We start from the raw sequence: 14,859 nt of genomic DNA, 5'->3' as shown, positions 1-14,859 counted from the left end.
TTTTGTCCGGGTTGTGGGGAGAGTGGTCGGGACAAAAGCAGTTCCAAGTCTGAGCGCTGGAAGGTCAGGTATGTTACCAGCGAACATACAGCAGCCCGGACGACGATTGGATCAAATATACTGAGTACAGCAGTCGAATGGACCTTAAAACAAGAAATGAACCCCATATACAGATAGATGATAGATAATGCAGTTGCAACGCCCCGGACGCCGTCAACCAAACACAAGTCTCTACGCCTCGGCGTCGACCGCCTTCTTCCCCTTGTTCTTGCTCCTCTTCCTCTTCTTCTTCCTCTCGCCCTCGATGATCCCACTCTCCGGAACTCCGCCATTCTCCAGCTTAGCCTTCGCTTTCGGCGCCTTCCTCGCCGCATTTGCCCCAGTAGCACTGCCACCACCGCCGGCAGCGCCCCCCTTGGCGTGCTCGCCCACCAACGCCTCGAACCCATACGTCGGCCCGGAATGCTCGTACTCGCGCCCGAACGTCTCGCGGCGCCACTGCCTCAGGCGGGCCTTCTTGCCCAGGCGCTTCTTGTCCCTGCGCTTCTTCTCGGCGTCGCGGAAGGTGGCCAGCTTCTTGAGCCCCGCGAACTGGTTGAGCGCGGCGTCCGACGGCGCCAGCAGGATGTCGCGGGCCGTGAGGCCGAACGAGTTGGGCGACGTCTCGCGGTAGCGGAAGGCCGGCATGGCGGCGGCGGCGGACTTGGACTTGGCCTGCTGCTCCTGCAGGGCGCGAGGGTTTTCGAGCTCCATCTTGGTGTCGACCAGCGCCTCGATCTTGGCCAGCTCGGCGCGCGCCTGCCGCTTGGCGGCGATGCGGTCGTGTTTGAGGTCTTTGGCGGTCTTGCGCTTCTTGGCGGGCCGCTCGTCGCCGTCGGAGTCGGCATCGGAGTCTTGCTCCGGCGCGTCGCCACCGTTTTGGGCTTCGTCGTCATCGTCGGTGAGAGTGATGTTGGGCTTGGACTCGTCGAAGTCGGGGACAATGTCGTTGATGTCGATGTCGTCGTCCCATTTGGGCTTCTTTGGCTTCTTCTTTTTCTTCTTTTTCTTGGCGTCCGCAGCGTCTTCGTCGCTGGTCTCGTCCCCGTCGAGAGACTCGTCTGGCTCGGCGTAGTACTCCTCGCCAAACCGCTTCTTCATCTCTTCCTCCCACTTGTCGTTCTCCCAGGCGTCTTCCAGGAACTTCAGCCATTCGCTCTCTTCCAGATGTTTGCCACTCATGCCGGCTGCCTTCTTGATCTTAGCCAGCTTCTCCGAAGCCTCCTCGATCTTCAGGCGGCGCAGACGGGCCCGCTCCGCCTCGCGCTCCTTTTTCTCAGCTTCCTTCCGCTCCTTCTCGAGCGCTCTCCGCTTCTTCCTGCCCGTCAGCTCTTCCTTCCTGGCAGAGCGGGCCGCTGCCATGTTCCTCGAGTAGGTTTGCAAGAACTCATTGCTCTTGGCAGGGTCCTCGAACCGCATATTGTAAGCATGTTCGAACTCGTCAGCTAGGTCACCGGCGTCCTCGCCGTCGTCGGACTCGAATGCCTGCCACTTGGAGCCCCCGTCCTCCGGCACCCAAGCCTTGGACGCCATGAACTTGGACAGGAACTCCTCCGGGTTCTTGTCGGCATTGGCGACGTCGAGCTCCGTGAGTTTGATGTTCGCTGCCCGCGAGGGGTGCGTGCCATCATTGGCTGGGCCGTCGTCTTTCTTGACCGGCTTGATGAAAGCGTCATCGTCACTCCACGCCTCCTCGTCGTCGGCGGCAGCGGCAGCGGCGGCGTTGATCTCAGAGATGATGGACTTTTTGATGTCATCCTGCTCCTGTGCATACGTTTTGGGAACGTTGGCGGCAGCAGTACTGTCATCATCGGCACCAACATCGCCGCTCAAATAGCGCTCCCGGTGGTAGTCGCGCAGGAACATGGGTTTGTCCTCCTTCTTCTTTGGCGGCTCGGCGTTAGGGTCGAAGGGTTTGTAGAAAACGGCATTTTTGTCGTATATCCTGGGGTCCTTGTTCTTAATGGCCTGCAGCACGGCCGAAATCTCGGCGTCCACTTCCTCGGTGACCAGCACGGCCTCATCATCCTCGGTCTCGTCCTCAGACGACGACTCGGACGCCTCATCCGCACCCCCGGTCGATTTGTACTTCTCCTGCAGCCTGTGGAGCTCCTCCCGCTTCTTGTTGTGTTCGAATCTGCGGGCATACTCCTCGTTGATCTTGAGCTCGACCGAAGGACCAAGAGCGGCGCCGCCGTCTTCCTGGTCGTCCTCGCTGCTGGACCCGGAGTCGTCGAACAGCGCAACCTTCTTGGGCACAATTCGGTCCTCGTTGGGGTCGCTTGTGGCGCCACTTGCGGAGGCGGGCGCCATGACGAAGGATTACAAGTCCCCGACGTCTAATGCCGGAGACGAATCGTAGGAACGGCAAAAATTTCTGAAAGTGGCAGATGTTTCCTGGAGAGAGAGGGTTCAACTTTCGGCGATTTTGAACTTTTTAGTGGGGCGGCAGTGGCTTCTTGAAAGAACCTGGAAGGGAGCGCCAAAGGCGGGTCCTCTAGGTCCCACTGCAGCAGTGACAGGCTGGCAGCGGCCAATCTGTATTTCCACTGTCCGGCATGGTCGGTGGGGAGCATTTTGGCACTAATCCAACCCTGGTGCTGGTTTGGGATGTCGCATGCACCCCCGGCACCCCGGCATCCCAAGCCCGAACTTGCGAACTCCCAACTCACGGATGCCTATCACGTCACTCCGGTTTTAGCTTCAGAGAATAGCGCGGACGCAACGCAGAGTCCTGCAAACCCCCTCGCGCATCGCGACCGCCGTTCGTTTTGCATCGCTCTTCTTTTGCACCGCATCGTCCTTACAGCAGCAATCATCCGTCATGGCAGATTCCAACGCTCCCAAGCCGAGCAGCAGCGTCAAGCTGGTCCTCCTCGGCGAGGCTGCCGTCGGCAAGGTCGGTCTCCATCTCCTCTCTCCATCGGTGCCGTGCATCGGGGCTGACGAGGCTGTGTCTGTAGTCGTCTCTCGTCTTGCGATTCGTCAACAACGACTTCCAGGAGAACAAGGAGCCAACAATAGGAGGTATGTCTCGTGCCCGCGCCCCGGATGCTCCCCGTCGGGCCATCTGCTAACTCGGTCCTTACCGGCACAGCCGCCTTCCTGACCCAGAAATGCAATCTACCGACGCGGACCATCAAGTTCGAGATTTGGGATACAGCCGGCCAGGAGCGATTCGCATCCCTTGCGCCCATGTACTACCGCAACGCACAGGCCGCTCTGGTAGTCTACGACCTGACGAAGCCGACGTCCCTGATCAAGGCCAAGCACTGGGTAGCCGAACTGCAGCGGCAGGCGTCGCCGGGCATCGTCATCGCGCTGGTCGGCAACAAGCTCGACCTCACGAACACCGGGCCCGGCGGTGGCGGAGATGCCGATGGTGCGGGGGCTGAGGACTCCGGGGACGCCAGGAAGGTGACCACGGAGGAGGCCAAGACGTACGCGGAGGAGGAAGGGCTGCTGTTCTACGAGACGAGCGCCAAGACGGGCTACAATGTCACCGAGGTGTTCACCGCCATTGCCAACGCCATCCCGGAAACGTCCTTGAAGACCGCTCGCGGACCTGGGGCGTCACATGCAGGTGGCCGTGCGGAGGAGCAGAGGGTGAACCTGAATGGGCCACGGGATTCGAACGCAAAGGAGGCCTGTGCTTGCTGATGCCCGGTGGCATGGCGGAAGGGTAGTTCGGGGGTGGAGGTGGTGGGTTGAGGGAAGGTTTCGCTGCCGGTCTCGGGGTCTTTTTGCACGGTCTATCGGAGTGGGCGGTCATATTGGGCAGGTTAACCAGGAGTAAATCGTGTTTTGCCGTTTCGTTCCTGTTGGTCGTTGTAATATTCCACTTCAAGTCTCTAGTCCCAAGCCACTTGGAAGCGTTATCTGGCCGTTGGCTGAGCAAGACAAAGTAACCAAGACTCACTAATAGACATGTGTCGAGATCCATCGACTAGAGCGTGTCAATACTGGCTATTAAGGCGTGTAAAGTCAGCTGCCGCGACTGGGGGTTGAAGGCAAAGCAATCAGGAAGGGAGGACATGCTCCACCGCACTGTACAGTTGGCAGGATAAAGCTACATCGATACAGTACACGTCCCTCTAACAGCACGGTGGACCCCTCGTGGAGCAGCGAAGTCAACCCAACCAAGCACGTTGCGGCTGTCGCGTACGCCAAATTTTCATCCCGACCCCGACCAAACGCAGCATCGCGGCTTGAATCCCAAATCACCCCCCCCTTTCGTGAACGACCTCGACCCGCGATCGGGGGCATCGCTGGGCAATATTTCAACTGATAAAATCGCCACAGCCCTCGCTAATTTCGAGCGAGCTTGCCGCGCCACCAGCAGACCCCGACCACGTCGGATTCCCGCGTTCCAGGCACCGACCGAATCCGCCGTTTAATTATCAGCTCCTTTCGCGTCTCACCCATCGCTTGCCGTTGCAGCGTTTTGCGGCTTGGCGAGTCTCGATGACCTCGACCCGGTAGATTGAATTGATCTTTGCACCGGGTGCCGCGCGTGTGTGTCGCGGAAAGCCGCCGTGCAACATGGCGTCGCTGGCCATCACGGAAGCGCAGGCAGAGCTCATCAGGTAGGCATCCGCCAACCTCGCCCACTGCATCGACCGAGTAGCGCTGACGGCAAGGTTTCCAGCTCTTTGTCGCAAGATGATATCCCCGTGAAGCTCCGGTGCGCCATCTGCAGCAAACTCGCCATCAACACGTTTCGTTTGCCCTGCTGCGAGCAGGCCATTTGCGAGAGCTGCCAGTCGACCCTGCCCTCCTCATGTCCGGTTTGCGAGCACTCACCGCTGTCGGCCGACGATTGCAAACCGCACAAAGCGCTGCGCACGACCATCAAGGTGTTTGTTAGGACCGAGGAGAAGAAGCGCGAATCGAGCCGGTCCAAGGATGCCACGACCGCGATCACGCCCGTCGACCCCAGCCCCGTCTCGGCCACCGTGCCGACCGTCCCAGAACCAGCGCCGGTGGCAGAAGGAAACGAGGTTGTCGAGAGGCAGCCATCCGCGGCCTTGGAGCCTGCGTCTGAAGCCAACCCCTCCGCCGCGGCAGACCAAGAGGGCATAGAAGCACCTCCTCAGCAGGAACAAGCCGGGCCCGCAGAGAACAGTGTGAATATTCATGTAAGATTGACCTCTGCCCCTGTCTGGCACTTCCTGTCTTCGCTAACAAGGCAACCAGGAACAAACGCCTTCTGGCGCGGTGAAGGGCGAACCGGAAGCGACGACCTCGACAGAGCTAATCCCAGCCCAGAAAGCCTCGGAGCCGACCGAGGCTGAGAATGCCGAGGAGAACAACGAACCGGATGAGAATGGCGACGGCCAACAACTGAACCCGAGCGGCGCCGGCGGAGTCCCGGCCGACGGCATGAGCGGCGCGTTTTCGGCGACTGGTTTTGCCCCCGGATTCGATCAGATGCAAATGATGATGGCCATGCAAAACGGGTTTGGCAACCTCCCCATGATGGGTGAGTCCTCCATACCGCTTTTCCTCGATCTTTTAGGTCACTCTTGCTGACCATCTCCAGGCATGCCGGGCATGAACATGGACCCGATGACGATGCAGATGTACATGAGCGGTGGTTTTCATGGCATGGGCATGAACGGCATGAACATGAATATGGGCATGGGAGGCTACGGAGGCGAAGCCGATAACTGGAGCGGACAGCAATCATGGAATGTCGGCCAAGATAATTTCAATCATCCAAGCGCTTCTGGCATGGGCAATGGTGATTATGGCTCATTTAACTCTGGCTTCCAGACAGGATTCAATCAAGGTAATTATGGCCACCAGAACCATTTCAATGACTATCGCCGGAATCAGTACGGGTTCCGCGGTAGGGGTCGAGGCCGTGGTTACGGGTACGGGTACGGGTACGGATACGGCCGCGGAGGGTACCAGCACGCATACGGCGGAGGCGGCCACTGGAATGATCAGAGCTACGACGGACAGCCGTACCAGACCGGCCAGGGCGAATACCAACAAGGCGGCGGCGAGGCGAACCCGGATGCCAGTGTCGATGAGTTTGGGCGTTCGCTCCGCGGTGACACCGGGCAGGAAGGGGCCGGCGAGAAAGCTCGAGCGGAAGGTGATGGTGTCCCGGACAGGGCAAACCAGGGGACGAATGAAGGCGGCGAGGGCGTGGCTGCACGCCCAAACCCCGATGTGCCCCTCAACGCGCCCAAGGGGCCCAAAGCGATGCTGCGCGGCCTCCCCAACACGAGCTACAAACATCTCCAGGCTAGAGGCTGGGTGGATGACGACAAGCCTCTGACGCCCACCAGCGGCTCCGGCGCCGGGTTCGATCGCGGGCGGTCGCCGAGCAGCTCAGTGCACGGCTCCCTCCGCGACAGGTACGCCCACGAGCGCTACCAGGAAAGGAGCAGGGAGCGCGACCACGGCGGCCGGGATCGTCTTCGCGACCACGAACGTGACCGCGACCGCGACCGCGACCGCGACCGCGACCGCGACCGCGAGCGTGGCAGGGACAAAGAGCGCTCATCGAGCAGGAGTCGCAGCCGAAGCCGCAGCCGAAGCCGCAGCCGCAGCCGCAGTTACGATCGCAGGGAACATCGGCGCAGCAGCAGGCGGCAGCGGTCATACTCGCCCGCGGACGAAGAGAGGGAGAGCGACGACGAGCGCCGCCACCATCACCGCCACCGGTCGTCGCACCGCAGGAAGCACTCGTCGTACGGGGAGGACGAGCGCGATCGCGAGCGGGAGCGGGAGCGGGAGCCAAAGTCGCGGCGGGACGAGTTGCGGGAGGATTCCCGGTCGCGGTCGGCGTCGCCGGCGGCCGACGACTCGCAGCGGCGGTCGAGCCACCGCAGCAGCCGCAAGGAGCGCGACTCGGAGAAGCGCCACGAGCGCGACAGGGACAAGGACAAGGACCGCGACGACCACCGGCGCAAGTCGCACCGGTCGCATCGCGAGAGGGACTACGATCGGGATCGGGACCGGGACCGGGACCGGGAGAAGGACCGAGACCGTGACCGCGACCGTGACCGCGAGCGGGATAGGGACAGGGATAGGGACCGCAAGGAGCGCGGGGACCGCGATCGTGACCGCGATAGAGACCGTGAGCGGGACCGCGACAGAGACAGGGACAGGGACAGGGACCGCGACCGAGAAAGCCGCCGCGACCGCGACAAAGACCGCCACCGCCGCAGCAGCAGGACCGCCACCACAAATGCCGACGAGCCCGCCACCTCCACCACGGACCTCGCAGACACCGCACACACCCACACAGGCGAGACCAACCCGCGCGGCTCCGCCAGCGGCGCCCGCGCCCTAGGCCTCGAAATCAAGGGCGCCGCCGCCGCCGCCGCAGCCGCAGCCGCAGCGGACAACAACAACACCAACAGCACGAACAACACGAACAACCCCAACCGGCGCTCCTCCCTCGCCACGCCCACACCCGCACTCACCAACCACCACAACACCGCAGCAACAGGCCCCTCCGCCGCCGCCGCCGACCCGCACGCGGCCGAGCGCGCGGCCCGCGACAGGGAGCGCCTGCTGCGCGAGACGCGGCGCATGGCCAGCCTGACGGGGCTGGCGGGGCTGGCGGGGACGAAGCGCGGGCGGGAGCATCTCAGCGGTGGCAGTGGCAGTGGTGGGGACGGGAATGGCGACGACGGGAGCGGGAGTAGGAAGAACAGCCGGCGGAAGGGGCGGCGCGGGGAGGTGGTGCCTGTGTTTTATGGGGCCGGTGGTGGTGGTGAGGATGGGCTGGATCGGGAGGGTAGTGGTGGTGGTGCGGAGGAGGAGGGGGAGGAGGCGAGGTTGCGGCGGGTTGAGGCTGAGAGGGAGAGGGAGAGGTATGAGTGAGGGAGCGAAGGGATCTTTCTCCCGTGGGTGGGTGGTAACTTGCCTGGTGGATGGGGCTGGGCGGGTGATGAGGAGGGCAAGGGAGAAGTAAAAGGCGCGGGTGAGGAAGGGGTCGGTGGTTGATAATGGCTCTGTAGACTTGACTGGGGAAGTGGTGCAGGAAGACCGGGAGTCGATTTGGAGGGAGCAGTTTAACGGTGGAGGGGAACCTGATTTCAAAAGGATCGATCAATGTTTACCTGGAAGGTTGTCTCTGTGTAATGTTCAGTACATAGAAGCTGGTCTCGCTAGAGGGCAGAGCCTGAGTTCTCCGCTGCCAGATATTTCCAGACTGCGATTTCGGTCGGCATGCTCACGTACGTTAGGTGAATGCTGTGTGCTTCACCAGGGAAAACGATAATTAGGTTGTAATCTCCTAGAAATTACGATCAGGTGTTTTCGCCATCACAGGGTACGGCGCGTGGGTAGACGTTAAAGAGGTCCCGCCAAGACTAATTTCGGCCAATTGTCGGCTATGTTTTTACAACGTTTTTACATAGCCACCATCGCCAAGGCGTTTGCTCTATCGCCAAGGGGTTAGTTCACCGGGGGTGCGGGGGGCGGCGCCAGCCCCCCGCTAGGTTAAGGTTAGGATACGGGTTATAGTTAGAGTGCGGGTTATCCTCGTTTTCTTTTTTTTTCGATTTGGTTGAGGTTTCGTAAAGTTGTTGTTGCGAGTCTTTGCGATTTTGCATTGTTGATGTTGCTCTTAGTCGTGGCGGCCCCGCTCACCCTTGGCGATTTGTAATTACTTGTACGCGGCAGTCTCCGAAATTAGTCTTGGCGGGACCTCTTTAACGACGACCGGCGCGTGATCAAGGGCAGGTGGATGCTGGTCTCCAAGCAGCGCAGCATGACCTGCGCTGCACCAAGCGCCTTCATAAAACAGCTTCTAGATTCAATCTTGAATTGTGTACTGAGGAGGTAAAGTAGGCTGAAATCAGCAGCGGACGCTGAGTTGAGGTTATTTCCTTGCAACGGACCTACTCGAATATGCTCTGCTCGTCGCTGGAGTTAGGTGACTGCAATGTGCATTTGCCCCTGGCCGGCCGGAGGGGCGACACGGGGTTAAGTCACCCGATCCACCCTGCAGATCTCAGCAGCATGTCATCATTGGGCGAGCCCGGCGCAGCAGTGACAGCACTGCTGCGGGGTGATAACGTGGCATGGTTGGGCTATCCATATCAAGCCGCACAGTGCATGTACATGTCCAGAGGTACTTACCGTCTGCCCCTCATTCCTCGCGGACTCGGTGCAACACCCAGTAACCACTGGGCAGCTTTGCCCTCGTGCATCTTAACCTTACTGCCTGCCTTGATCATCTGCGACACTCGAGTTCTCACCTTCCACCGCAACCCACAGAGATACAGTAGGTGCTACGCTATACTCGTTTGCTTCACCCGTTCCATGCAGCTCCCACGATGCGGCCGCTGCCTGGCGATGACGTCCCCGGGCGGCCCCGCAGCTCCGACGATGACGGCCCGTCGACCTTCAGACTCCCGAGCGCACCGCAAATGACCTACTTCCTCGGCGACGAGTCTGCCATCGGCTCATCATCCCAGCCCCCGCCCGTCGCCCACCACCGTCCCAAGGAGCAGAGAACGGTCCCGGTTGCCGAGACCGCCGAGCTGCCCAAGCCTCGAGCGCAGCCCCCGCACGCCGACCTCGAGAAAGACAAAGAGCCGGCCGGGTGTCCCCCGAGCTCCAAGGGGCCGCCCGACGGTCCCAGAAACCACGAGGACAATCTACTATCAAGGCCCATCTCGCCAGTTCCCCGATCGACCGACATGCCGAACCTCTCGCGGCCGCTCACCCCGGTCCTGCTTGGCGCCTCGGGCCCCGCCTCCGCCCTCAGCAGCGTCTCCTCGCGCCGCAACTCGCTCTGCCTCTCCGAGGACCTGGGCAGCTGTCCGCCCAGCATGAAAGACGCAGACGTTGCCGTGGAGGACGACGACGACGGCGACGACGAGCCAGCCGAAGACCCCGGCGCAAGCTGCTCGTCCATGATGGACAGCGGCAGTGCCCCGCAGCTCATCATGCCGAGCATCAAGATGCCCAGCCGCCGGCCGTTTACCGACGAGGGCAAGCGCATGGGCCGCCTGAAGGTGCTGATCGCCGGCGACAGCGGCGTCGGCAAGACGTCGCTGATCAAGGCCATCGTGCAGTCGTGCGAGCACATCGTGCACGTGGACCCCATCACGCCGTCGGCGTCCTCGCTGACGAGGTCGCTGCCGACGACGATTGGCGCTGCGTCTGCGGGCAGGCCGAAGGGCAGCCGGCGGCAGCCGTCGAAAGAGAGCTCCGGTACGAGCCAGATCACCGAGATCTATGCGAGCACGAAGCCGTATCCGGAGTGGTGGTCAGAGGTGGACGACTTCCGGATCCTGAGGCGCAGGAAGAGCCTCGGCGATGCGGTGCTGGACCGCAATCTTTGCTTTGTTGACACCCCGGGTTATGGGAGCGGGTCATCTGTGAGTCTCCGTTCTGCGAGACAGTAGGTGATGCCAAGCTGACCTCTACAGGCGATGGACACGATAACGCCCGTGGCGCAATATATAGAAGCCCACCTGCAGCGTATAAGCTCCAACGTCTTGAGTGACGGAGACCTCCTGAATCTGCTGGGTGGTGAAGGCGGCGTCCTGGTCGACGCCGTGTTTTATCTCGTCTCGAATCGTACGGGATGAACCCCCCTTCCCTTTCGGAAACGACGTGCCGCTGACCGTGGGCCAGGTCTTCGCCCCGTGGATGTTGAGTATCTACGACAACTTTCGCCGCTGACGAACATTATCATCCTGCTCGCCCAAACGGATCTGATGTCGTCCGAGCAGGTAGCAGCTAGCAAGAACCAGATTTTAAGCCAGCTTAAGGAGGCCGACATCCGCCTCTTTTCTTTTTCTATACCGTCCTCTAACAGCCCCGCCACCTCCGACTCCGACAAACCCGGCATCTACGCGATCTCCAGCGCTACCGGCTCCGACCACGACACCATGGACGCCAGCCTGCTCATGTCACCAGACTACGTCCAACCTCTCATCCCCTCCGAGCTAGCCACCCTCGTCGAGCAAGTCTTCAGCAGCAACGGCGTCTCGTGGCTGCGCCACTCGGTTGCCCGCAAATACGTCCAGTGGCGCAAATCCGCCTTATCATCATCATCATCCTCAGCAGACGGCCTCGCCTCCGCCCAACCGCCCTCCCTCTCGCGCAGCCAGACGCTCGCCTTCAACCTGCTCCCGTCTTCGGCCCCCCTCTCCCCATCCCAGCACCCCACCTCCAGCCCTGCCCCCTCCTCCTCCTCCGCAAACCAGGTCCTCACCGGGCCCATGGGCGCCACCTCGCGCTACGCGCTCGCCCGCCTGGCCGACCACACGCAGCGCGAGGAGCGCCTCGCGCAGGTCCGCCTGGCCAACTGGGCCGCCGACCTGCAGAAGAGCCTGGCCCGCGAGCGCGAGCAGTACGCGGCGCTGGCGCGCGGCGAGCGCGCCGTCTGGCTGGCCGAGCGCATCAGCGAGTGCGTGCGGGAGGGCAGCCTGGTGCCGGTCGAACTCCAGCCTGCGGCCCAGGGCCAGGGCCAGGGCCAGGCGCGCTCGCGCTCGCGCTCCGAGGCGGCAGCGGAGCGCGGCTCGTCTTCGAGCCCCCCCGCTGGAGACGTCCACGGCCAGGGCGCTGACGGGCAGCGGGGCAAGAGACATCATACGCGCGGTCGTGGCGCGAGTAGCAGGCGCCGTGACGGCCAGCACCAGTACCACCGCCACCAGCAGCAGCAGCAGCAGCAGTACTCACAGCAGCAGCGGCAGCAGCGGAGCAGGCAGGATCCGCTCGGCCTGCTGGAGGTGGCGGACGACCTGCGCCACAAGAGCTTGATCGCGCTCGAGGTGCTCGGCAGCCTGGGCGTGCTGGGCGGGCTGGCGCTGTGGGTCACGCGCCATTACCTGCATCTGCAGGCTGGCGGGTGGGTGGTGGGCGAGTGGGAGCGGTTTTGGTACGGCGCGGCGCGGTGAGGGGTGTGGTGATGTCTTCCCCTTCCCAACTTTCTTTGTTTTGTGGGTGTCTGAGAGAGAAGGGGTAGGGGAGGAGGGAGTTGGTCGTTCCAAGGAGGAGGGAGTTGGTCGTTCCAATGTCGAGTGAGGGGATGGGTTATTGCTAATTATATTCGGTGGGTGGAGGTGGATCTGGACTGGAGTGTGATCCAGCTGGTGGAAGTTGGGGGGAACGTTCATCGAGAGTAGTGTCTTGTGTGGGAGTGGTTACCTAGGTACGAGCTACCCTGCTTTGCTTTGTTTCACTCTGCTCTGCTCGAGATTCTGCCTGGAAGTCTGGAAGGACGCGTGCTGTTTCTCGCTGGGTGTAGAGAAAACGTCGTCATCACAGTCCAGGAAGAGTTTGGCGGCATGATAATTGTGATGTGGTTTTGTTGTGATGGGTTGAGATGATAAGGGAACTGGGGATGGAAGAACGCTGCTCAGCCCGGTTTGAGGGGTATATATACCACCTAGCTCCTTCAGTAAATATATCTGCTCCCCGCTACTATTGACATACGTGTATGCGTATCCGGCCGGGATCCCGTGCTGTGTGGGCTGTGTGACGTGTTAGTTACTTTTCGCTCGATCAATCTGGTATACTACTAAACTGAGGAACTCTGCTGGGTGGTTGGGGGGGGGAGGGGATTTCCTGGCTAGGTTGCACCACAGGTGACCTGGTTATTTCAGTCTCTGCATCGGGACACAAGGAAGTGCAGCAATGGATGGAGGTTGGAGCGGTAATGGAAGAATGGACAGAGAAGAAATCGATGGGATGAGCGCAGGGAAGCTGTAATGGCTTCGAGGCGGAATGAACTTCCTTCTTAAGACCTCCTTGTTGCTCTCCGAAGCACGCTTAACGACCGACCATCCGCGATACGTCCATCGATAGAACACCACGGCACGAGTCATGTCTAGACTATGTGGGGCACATATAGGTGAAGATATCTGATGCCCGAACCTGGCTCGGCCGCGTTGAAGACGACCAATAATCAATAGGATCTTGTCCTGCGCCCGGTTTTGTGTTTCTTTCTCTCTTTCTAGTTATTCATTTGCTTAAGCCGGGCTGCTATGAAACATTCGGAAACTGCTGTAAGTGTGATCCATATATGGGGGCTTTTTCACAGCAGTTGAGGGGTGTCAACATGTTCCGCACAGTCAGATTTAGACTAGACCATGGCAGGCCAGCTGCCGAATTGATGACCCGCCCGCGTTCAGACCTTCGCACCGCCCCTTCGTAGCCGGCTGCGGACAAACTCGCGGACGTCATCATCCTCCAGCTCGCTCAGATCGACAGTCCTGCCCTCTTTCAAAACCTCCTCCATGTCCTCGCCAATCAGCGCGTCCTTGCCGGTGAAGAGCTCCCACACGGAGATCGCCAAGGCATACTCGTCGTCGACGACCGTCGGCGGGCCGTAACGATCGGGATAGCCGCGGCTCGGGGCCAGATACCGCTCGCTGGCGAGCCCCTCCCAGCCGTCGGCCCGCTCGTCGGCCACCAGCCGCGCCGAGTCGAAGTCGCACAGCCGCAGCCGCCCGTCGCGGCACCGCACAAAGTTGGCCGGCTTGATGTCCCCGTGCACGATGCCGAACTCGCTGCTGTGCAGGCGCTCGACGAGCCGGACCATCTCGTCCTTGACCGCCGCGCGCTCGGCCGGCGGCACGAGCTTGAAGTTGAACGGCGTCGCGAGCTCCATGATCAGGCCGGCTGGTACGAGCCCGCCGTCGACCTCGTCCATCACCCGGCTCAGCGGCGCCACGGCGCAGTCGCCGGCCAGGCGCATCAGGTCGACCTCGCGCTGGGTGGCGTGCTGTTTGTAGGCGAAGCCGCCGGGGCATCTGTACACGTAGCCGTTGCCGCCTAGGGCGATGATCTCGAGGTGCTTGGGGTCCAGCATCTCGTGCGCTGTTGTGATTGTCGGGGGGAGAGGGAGGCTTGGAGGGCAAGGAGGAGCGGGGGCTTTTTCGCTCTGCCCTTGGCTTGCGAGTTTGTTTCGCATCGAAGCGGTTGGAAATGGCCGTTTGGCCGTATTACTTCCAGACTCGCCAACCGCCCGTGGTCCATTGAGGATGAAAGCCGGTTCCTGCCCAACCGCCGTTTCTGTGTTCATTGGCCGAAGGATTGAATCTCCGCTTTGTCGTCGGCTCGACTTAGCGGCTGCTGCGACTTGATGCGATCCATCAAGGCTTGGAGGCGGTTCTTGCCCGTCCCCCATCGCTGCACGCCTCGTTGTCGAGATGTTGTAGCCTCGGGTACAATTAGACGGTTCGGTTGTATGATCGCTCTTTCGTTGGTTCAACCTGCAGCTAGGCGCCAGTCGCAGCGTGTCTGGGCACCCGACGAGGCTCAAAGCGGCTGCGGACCAATGACACGGGTCCCGCTGACCAAAAGCTTCCTAGGTACATGCGCATGTACCTCCGGGAAACGAAGGTGATGAGTGGCACTGCTGGCCACTATGACTGGAATGGCTCAACGACCCTTTACTACAAACTGGCAAACTGGGTTGGACTGAGGACTGGCTCCCTACCTAACTCGAAAGAAGATAGGAAAGGGTTCCTGAGGATGGTCGAGGTCCAAGAAATATTCAGGGCGCATAATTGCCTACTCATCTGTTGGTCTGTTGGTTGTTGGTGAAGTGTGGCGGGAACAACTGATACCGAATTATGTATATAATAACATTATGGCGCAGCTATCGAAGTCTTTTTTTTACAGTCTCCATCCAGATAGGAAGCGATAGTCTCTCTGTCTCCAATGGACTTAGGTACCGCGGTAAAACTTGGGAGATATAATCATTGATGAGCTTGGTGTGCTCCTGGATGTGCTGGCCCGGGATCTCTTTTCGCGTTCTTGGATGATGAACCTCGTATGGTTTGTCCGCCAGACTTCGTAATTCTTCCTAGTCTTTGGGCTATTCTGTGT

The 14,859-nt window shown here is 60.8% G+C and overlaps 5 protein-coding genes across 5 annotated transcripts; 3 read left to right on the top strand and 2 right to left on the bottom strand.

The window, feature by feature from the left end:
• Positions 1–103: 103 nt before the first annotated feature.
• Positions 104–2,514, bottom strand: THITE_2119979 (uncharacterized protein). The gene has a single exon (XM_003655789.1). The coding sequence runs from the start codon at positions 2,350–2,352 to the stop codon at positions 232–234; it is 2,121 nt and encodes a 706-aa protein (XP_003655837.1). The 5' UTR covers positions 2,353–2,514; the 3' UTR covers positions 104–231.
• Positions 2,515–2,722: 208 nt separating this feature from the next.
• THITE_2171042 (uncharacterized protein) lies at positions 2,723–3,980 on the top strand. Its single transcript, XM_003655788.1, has 3 exons — positions 2,723–2,938; positions 3,003–3,066; positions 3,137–3,980. The coding sequence occupies exons 1-3, from the start codon at positions 2,864–2,866 to the stop codon at positions 3,697–3,699; spliced, it is 702 nt and encodes a 233-aa protein (XP_003655836.1). The 5' UTR covers positions 2,723–2,863; the 3' UTR covers positions 3,700–3,980.
• A 601-nt stretch (positions 3,981–4,581) lies between these two features.
• On the top strand, positions 4,582–7,884 carry THITE_2146468 (uncharacterized protein; the record flags this gene model as incomplete). Its single annotated transcript, XM_003655787.1, has 4 exons — positions 4,582–4,625; positions 4,688–5,177; positions 5,236–5,521; positions 5,582–7,884. The coding sequence occupies 4 exons, from the start codon at positions 4,582–4,584 to the stop codon at positions 7,882–7,884; spliced, it is 3,123 nt and encodes a 1,040-aa protein (XP_003655835.1).
• Positions 7,885–9,046: 1,162 nt separating this feature from the next.
• Positions 9,047–12,476, top strand: THITE_2119973 (uncharacterized protein). Its single transcript, XM_003655786.1, has 3 exons — positions 9,047–10,394; positions 10,446–10,596; positions 10,654–12,476. The coding sequence occupies exons 1-3, from the start codon at positions 9,345–9,347 to the stop codon at positions 11,919–11,921; spliced, it is 2,469 nt and encodes an 822-aa protein (XP_003655834.1). The 5' UTR covers positions 9,047–9,344; the 3' UTR covers positions 11,922–12,476.
• A 677-nt stretch (positions 12,477–13,153) lies between these two features.
• THITE_2090985 (uncharacterized protein) lies at positions 13,154–13,837 on the bottom strand (the record flags this gene model as incomplete). Its single annotated transcript, XM_003655785.1, has 1 exon — positions 13,154–13,837. The coding sequence occupies one exon, from the start codon at positions 13,835–13,837 to the stop codon at positions 13,154–13,156; it is 684 nt and encodes a 227-aa protein (XP_003655833.1).
• Between the last annotated feature and the right edge of the window lie 1,022 nt (positions 13,838–14,859).

This window comes from Thermothielavioides terrestris, chromosome 4 (assembly GCF_000226115.1).
Source record: "Thermothielavioides terrestris NRRL 8126 chromosome 4, complete sequence".
Lineage (NCBI taxonomy): Eukaryota > Fungi > Ascomycota > Sordariomycetes > Sordariales > Chaetomiaceae > Thermothielavioides > Thermothielavioides terrestris.
The sequence above is the reverse complement of the archived record's forward strand: the minus strand, read 5'-3'. Positions and strand labels throughout refer to the sequence as shown.

Coding starts and splice junctions, on each gene's coding strand:
- THITE_2119979 (XM_003655789.1), bottom strand. CDS start 2,352: ATGGCGCCCGCCTCCGCAAGTGGCGCCACAAGCGACCCCAACGAGGAC.
- THITE_2171042 (XM_003655788.1), top strand. CDS start 2,864: ATGGCAGATTCCAACGCTCCCAAGCCGAGCAGCAGCGTCAAGCTGGTC. Junction 2,939..3,002: donor GCGAGGCTGCCGTCGGCAAG/GTCGGTCTCCAT, acceptor CTGTGTCTGTAG/TCGTCTCTCGTCTTGCGATT. Junction 3,067..3,136: donor CAAGGAGCCAACAATAGGAG/GTATGTCTCGTG, acceptor TTACCGGCACAG/CCGCCTTCCTGACCCAGAAA.
- THITE_2119973 (XM_003655786.1), top strand. CDS start 9,345: ATGCGGCCGCTGCCTGGCGATGACGTCCCCGGGCGGCCCCGCAGCTCC. Junction 10,395..10,445: donor GTTATGGGAGCGGGTCATCT/GTGAGTCTCCGT, acceptor TGACCTCTACAG/GCGATGGACACGATAACGCC. Junction 10,597..10,653: donor GTTTTATCTCGTCTCGAATC/GTACGGGATGAA, acceptor ACCGTGGGCCAG/GTCTTCGCCCCGTGGATGTT.